Source organism: Etheostoma spectabile, chromosome 21 (genome assembly GCF_008692095.1).
Source record: "Etheostoma spectabile isolate EspeVRDwgs_2016 chromosome 21, UIUC_Espe_1.0, whole genome shotgun sequence".
Taxonomy (NCBI): Eukaryota; Metazoa; Chordata; class Actinopteri; order Perciformes; family Percidae; genus Etheostoma; species Etheostoma spectabile.
In genome coordinates, this window is record NC_045753.1 from 7,867,427 (window position 1) to 7,873,943 (window position 6,517).

Consider the following 6,517-nt stretch of genomic DNA (forward strand, 5'->3'; position numbering starts at 1 on the left):
AGGTTCTAGTAGTGAGCTCTTTATTTAGAAGACTTAAATTCATTGGTCTTTTTTTAAGCTTTAAGTCTCAAACTAAATTGGGTTGGGTGGGTTTTTGTTCCCAAGTCTTTTGTATTTTAATTTAATTCAGTTGTATGGGTATGTACAATAAACTGCATGTTCTCTTCTAAAATCATTATATCAACACTTTTAAATTATGAATCTAAGAATTTGAGCCATTTTTATATAAAAAATGACTTCATGTATGTGGTTCACAATAAAGCATCTGGGTCATGATCCAGCTGTCAGTTGCTCTGAGATGCAGATACAACTGAACATATAGAAGGCAGGAATGTTCCATGACCTCATGTAATCATGAATTCATTATTACACATTTAAAATCATAATGACCCTTCAAGAATTTTTCAATCTGTTTGCACTATTTACATGTGATATGATCATTTAGACAGGCTTGTTTGATAGAGGACCAGTTATCTAAACATTTTAACTTGCGTCATCAAGCTCTTCGACTCATTCACTTCTTGCGTCATAAAAATAAGAGATAAGTTACCAGTAATTGTATTTACTAGCTGCGATTAATTAATTACATTTTTCGATTGTTCCTGAGCTTGGAACAATGAGCTTGGAAAGTATTGTGCATTTTATGATATATCTTAAACATGACATTGTCTCCAATTTGAAACATGAAGTTTATTTTTAGTCTTGAAGGCATTTTATATTGGACCTCTGAGACTAGCTGGGCAGAGGGCGAACACATTTCTCAAATTTCAAATTCTTAAATAAATTATCGCAAGCATAAAGGTGGAAAACTCAGCAATGTCAGAATTCCCAAAAAATTATTTTTGCAAATAATAAAATGCCTGGAATGACTGATTGTTGCGACAAAAAGTGTTCACGCCTATTTTAAGGGGAGTGTCGGTGGGCCTAATTCCTTCAAATTCAGACTTAACACTAGTTTGAAATGAGGAACATTAATTAGAATGAGAATTGTTATAAAAAAACAATCTTTTTTTCAAACCTTTAAATTAAAAAACTAACAAGGGGGATTCGAGGGGGATTATAATGGAGAGTGGTGGGGCCAAAACTGGAGAAATGCGATGCTGTGGTCAGTGAGCTCTGAAGGTCACCAGGGGTCAGATACAAATTGCCTCCACGTCTGAGATAAAACCTTGGGGAATGAAGATTATATGATGAAGGTTTCATGCTTTAGTCCTAAAATGCACAACTGTCTGCCCACTATAAACCATATGTAGTAAACAGCGTGTGGATGTGTGTCAAGGTTGTTTGAAGGAAGGAATCATGCAGGTAAGTAGCGGACTGTGTTTGTGTGTACACGTTGTGTCCTGTATGTGCATATGCTGTGAGGTCAGCACTTTATAAATTATCGTTGCTCTCGAAAAAACGTTTGTCTAAAACGGTTTTTTTTTTTAAGGAAAGGCTAATTTGAAAACACTATATTGAGCTGTTTTCCTCCAACAAAGTCTGAGGAAATGTCATCACCACAAGTCAATAGGCCACGGCGGAAACACCAGTAACACCAGTGACACACAAACTCGGACTACTGGGAGACCACAGAGACATGGACCGGAGTCCCCACTCAGGCCGTTCACACATGGACCACAGCAGTACGGATCATCAGCGGTCTCTGCGTCCTGCTCTTTCTGGTCATCGGTGAGTTTCCTCCAAATCTTACGCTAACAACATTTCTAATACTCTAAAAGGACCGCTGCTTTTATTTTAGTCCCTGACCCAAGTTTGGTGTAAATAAAACAATGACAATATGATAATATATTGATTCTTAAGACAATAATACAATGTTTACTGTTATCACAAATTCTGCCACAATATGATTTCGATCGGTTTTAATCCAGGGGCTTGCGACCAATACCTGACGATACATCAGCGGTTACCCTAGCTTTTTTAGGATTCTTGTTTAATACTCTCCTACGAGCTTAGGATAGGGACAGTAACTTAGGAATTATTCATCCCTAAAGCTTTCTTTCCTAAATCAGGTGCCATGGTCATCAAAAGGGAAGCAGCGTGGCTAGGTGTGTTTCACGAAGGCCGAGCCAGGCAGAGGAGGGGCACCTAGGTCAAGCCAGGGTGGAGCAATTAGAGTGAGCAGAAGGCAGAGTAAACACTGGCATCTTATGGAGGCAGATTAAGGAGAACTAGAGAAACAAAAAACTAACAAAAAATGATGCTGCTGAGTGAGACAAGATCATTCAGCCTCAGCTGTTGGAACGTGTATCTGATCATTTAGTTTAAGCAACCTAAACACATTAAGTCTCCACTCTTGTTCACAATGGAGAGCCTATTTTGTTTCCTATATTTACTCCATAGCTGTGTTAAGTTAATCTATACATTTGTGAACTTATTAAAAAACTATTAATAAATAATAAGCTTAAACAAAATCCCACTGGAGGAAGCCTGGTTGATTAGTCAAATTAGTGACTGATCATATTAAGCACTGTGCGAGCATATAGGCAGCGGGCCCAGAAATGTCCTTGCTTATTTTAACTTTTAAAAGAGAGGAACATCAAGACAGAACTATAAAACAGAGTTTTATTGACAAGTCAAAAAAAATGTTTCTTGAGGTTTGAACGAAAATCTGCAAAAGCTGAAAGACTAAAACAAGAACTGGGCCGTGGTGTCTTCACCTCTTCTTAAAGCCATACTTCTTCCTTTCATAAAACAGATCCGTTTTAGAGCTGCCCAAATTCACAATCTTAGGACAGCCATCCCGCTGCAAAAGAAACACAAAAAGCCCGTTTAAAAAACAATAGTAAGTAATGCAAGATAACAAATCTCACTAATATGGCTTGCTTGAATCCTTATACAGGTTCTTTTCTGTGACGTAGAGGTTGCACAATATTGACAAAATGTGATTGATTATGAATATTACGATAGATATTCATTTTGATATATTTTAAACATATGTCAAATTACAAAAGTTATGGGAAAACACTAACAATATTTATAGATTCATAAAAATATAGTGCACAACGAGACTTGAATACGGATCTGTAGTGCGGCTGGACTAAAGGTCAGTCGTGAATGAAAATGATCCAATCTACCGCCTACTATAAAGTTGTGGGATAGCTACCTGGGAGAAATAATTTGTACATAATTTTATAATTATACTCTTTATTAATCCCTTATGGGGAAATTACAATTTACACTCTGTTATCACACACAGACCTGAAATACACACACACATGCTGAGGGCCTACACATGCACTAATGGAGAAAAGTCAGAGTGAGTGGGCTACGACCGCTGAGCAGCTGAGGGGGGTTCGGTGCCTTGAAAAAAACAATATTTCATACTTATCACGACACTTTCAATATAATATTGCGCAACCCCTACTGTGACGGATGAAAAAAAGAAGAAGTGAAGTGTGCTTAAGGACACGTACATCTTTCTCCTGGATGGTGCACTCTTTACAGTAGTAGGCATCAGATACACCGGGCCCTCCGCAGATCACACAGCGTCCCTGATAGGAGCCGTAGTTACACTCATCACAGATGCGCACCAACGTGCACGGCCTCACATAGGAATCACAGATGACACATTTTCCATCACCTAAGAGGAGCGAGGCCAAAAGAGAGAGTAGATTGAGAAAATAAGGGGAGGCATTAAATTATGTGGGAAATATGAGCAGATAAAATATATTTTTGTAACACAGCCTCCACCATAGGTGATCAACCGCAGCAACTACATTACAGTTCATAGAAAACATCACAGCTGCAACCTGCACAACTTTGTAATGTAAAATCTGTTTGATGAGCCAATTTACAACATATCTTTAGTTTAAATATGGCTACATTGATTGAAAAAAACGAGAATTTAGTTTTAGTCCATCAAATAATCAATCCCTGCAGGAGGACTCAAGTGCTTACTGAGTAATCACATACTTGTATGAATGCAAGTAAAGGACAACGTGGAAGAAATTATATTAGTATATAGGGTTCATATTATTTAAAGACATAAACCAATACTTATTTTTAGATATTTTTGATGGTGATTAAATGCAAAGAGATACAAAGGTGAGGAAAAAATAAACTCAAAGATCCTTTATGAATCACTTTAAGCTTAAAGGGGGAAGCAGATACTTTGTAATTTTAATAATAGGAGGAAACACTTACATTTCTCGCAAAGCCTTCCGATAGCTGAGGAATAAAAACAAAGCAGTCAGAGGCAGTCAGTGTTGCCAGGCTAGCTAACAGTTCATTAGGGTAAATAGCCCTTTACTTCCTCATATGTTACAGTACAACCCATTATTAAATACCCTGAAATAATGTTCCGTCTAACTGTAACATTAGTCAGCGACAGACCTGTAGCCGTTTCTAAGCTCAACACCATGGCAAACATTCTTTCAATGAAATCCATGCTGCTACCGCTAGCATGGCAGCTAGCGGTAGCTCGAGCAAAACCACAATGAAAGACCCCCAGCAGCAACAAAAAGAACAGTGTGAAATGAAGTGTGAAATAAAAACAGGCTTAAACATACCAACACCGGCTTGTTTTCTGCAAAAGATCAAATCTGGATGATGTTTAGCCATAGTTGGCTAACGTAAGGCGAGCGCTGCGGATTTGGTTCAACTTTCACCTTTGAACTTTGTAAGAGGAGGCCCATTACCAATTACCGCCACCTAGCGGCTCCTATGACAAATAAATCAGAAGACGATTATCGACTGTGCTTGCATATTATACTTTTTATTTTTATTTATATTTTAACAAAAAATACAATTTATTAATTTATTTTCCTTATACAGTACCGACTGTGCAAGAATTATATCTTTATAAATAAAAAGTAGAAATACATTTTAAACTGCCCACTTCTTTTCAAGATCCTTTAAGTTTTATAAAAATCAACCATGTATTAAAATGCTATCTTACACGGTTGAAATGTCAGTATATATATGTAGGTAAAAACGACATAAACTACACTAGAGTGATAAACAGAAGTTTAAATTACATTTTGGCAACAATCTGAATGAAAGTCAAACTACTGTACATATTTTGTCCTTCGAGGACCTGCGAGACCGCGGTATATAAACCCGTGACGTCACCACTGACCGACACATCTTTGTCAGTGAACAAAATGGCAACCTACTGTCTCACTGTCGCCCGGCTCCAGGTAAGAGATGGAAATTAGCTAATTCTACCATATTTATAAATAAGTGAATGATGTCATATTGCTATCTGACATTAAATAAATCAGTTGAAATGTTAACCTGACATAATTAAAGCTTAGCGGCTGCTGTGAATAAAAAAGCTGTAAAACGGTCACCTGCTCGTTGCCCAGGTCATCGTGTCCTGGCTGTCTGAAAGCATCCAGGGGGCACCGACTAGCTTTGCACTGGCTTAGTAAAACATGCCTAATGTCTCCGTTTACAAGGACTCATTACCTTTATCACCAGCCCTTAAATGAACAGAGATAGGTTAGCTTTAGAAATGGAGCTTGGTGTTTAAAAGCAAGGTTAACTACAAGGTTAGAGCTCCCAGCAGACACAGAGGTGAGCAGCGTGGAAAACGTAGAACATCGTTAAATTATGCCAAGTAATACAGCAAACACGCTCTTGCTGCCACTCAATTTTTTTTGCAATTGCTCTAAGAAAATTTAATCCATTCGGTCTGTTGTAAAGTTGACAGGGTCTACGTTATGTTAATGTCCTGTCCATTAACAGCAGTGTGCTATTAACATGCTTACATCTGACCTAATAATAACGGACCACCTGGTGTATGAACTCAAATACATGAACCCAAAGTGAGCTCTAATTAAGGTCTATTCAAGCTTTGATGGCTACATGATGTAGGAAAAGAAATCAGAACATCTTCTTCTGATATAGATATAAGTAAACTGTGTCTTTGTAGGTTTGTAAAATCACATAATTTTAAAAACATGCACACATATTGGACTGAAATAACTGTCATTTTCAGCTGGGATTGGAGGATCTTGAGCCAGTAAAAGCTCTATAGCATAAGTTTTGTTAAAAAAGAATCTGTGCAACCCATCTCCTAAAAATACCATATAAGGTTTACACTAATAGAAAGTAATAGACTTCCCAGCCTAGGTTTGATTGTGATTGATGTCTGCATCATACTTGGATTTCCATTTGATATATTAACTCTTGAATTGACTTCTTAATTGATTGGCAGAACTCCAATGAATGAGAGAACTCTTTGCTACCTGCTACTTGACACCAAAAGGCAGCTGGTTAATGGCTGGAGGTTCAGCTGTTGTTAGTTCTTTCACTGTCAGTTCTTTCACTGAATGATGGCTAATCTTTAACACACATTGGTCATTGAAGACTTTAAGCTGTCTGACAGTTTGTTCTTTCGGTTTTCATATTTGATAATTATTTTTTTTTTCTCTATTTTGAGGGAGTCTATTAAACAGTCTTGCTCTTTTCTAATGATACCATGCTCATCAACCATTAGTAACAGGAGTGAGTTTATGGGTTAATAAGTGCCCAGCTCAGGGGGGGAGGGGGGGGGTGCTACATAATCAAA

At 37.6% G+C, this 6,517-nt stretch overlaps 2 protein-coding genes and 1 long non-coding RNA gene across 3 annotated transcripts in view; 1 reads left to right on the top strand and 2 right to left on the bottom strand.

Annotated features, from left to right (window-relative positions):
• Positions 1-797: 797 nt before the first annotated feature.
• LOC116671089 (uncharacterized) overlaps positions 798-6,517 on the bottom strand; it is a 13,953-nt gene continuing 8,233 nt past the window's right edge. The window contains exon 3 of the long non-coding RNA XR_004327192.1: positions 798-809. This is a non-coding gene — a long non-coding RNA (uncharacterized LOC116671089). The remainder of the gene's footprint in view (positions 810-6,517) is intronic.
• phf5a (PHD finger protein 5A) lies at positions 2,552-4,683 on the bottom strand. The gene is made up of 4 exons (XM_032502024.1): positions 4,512-4,683; positions 4,147-4,170; positions 3,417-3,583; positions 2,552-2,746 (listed from the first exon to the last, which is right to left on the bottom strand). The coding sequence occupies exons 1-4, from the start codon at positions 4,561-4,563 to the stop codon at positions 2,657-2,659; spliced, it is 333 nt and encodes a 110-aa protein (XP_032357915.1). The 5' UTR covers positions 4,564-4,683; the 3' UTR covers positions 2,552-2,656.
• The window catches only part of aco2 (aconitase 2, mitochondrial), an 8,580-nt gene continuing 7,116 nt past the window's right edge, over positions 5,054-6,517 (top strand). Inside the window, exon 1 of the mRNA XM_032502023.1 lies at positions 5,054-5,141. Within this exon, the coding sequence (XP_032357914.1) occupies positions 5,106-5,141 (36 nt within the window). The 5' untranslated portion in view covers positions 5,054-5,105. The remainder of the gene's footprint in view (positions 5,142-6,517) is intronic.

Coding starts and splice junctions, on each gene's coding strand:
- phf5a (XM_032502024.1), bottom strand. CDS start 4,563: ATGGCTAAACATCATCCAGATTTGATCTTTTGCAGAAAACAAGCCGGT. Junction 3,584..4,146: donor CGGAAGGCTTTGCGAGAAAT/GTAAGTGTTTCC, acceptor CGCTCCTCTTAG/GTGATGGAAAATGTGTCATC. Junction 2,747..3,416: donor GCACCATCCAGGAGAAAGAT/GTACGTGTCCTT, acceptor TTTCTTTTGCAG/CGGGATGGCTGTCCTAAGAT.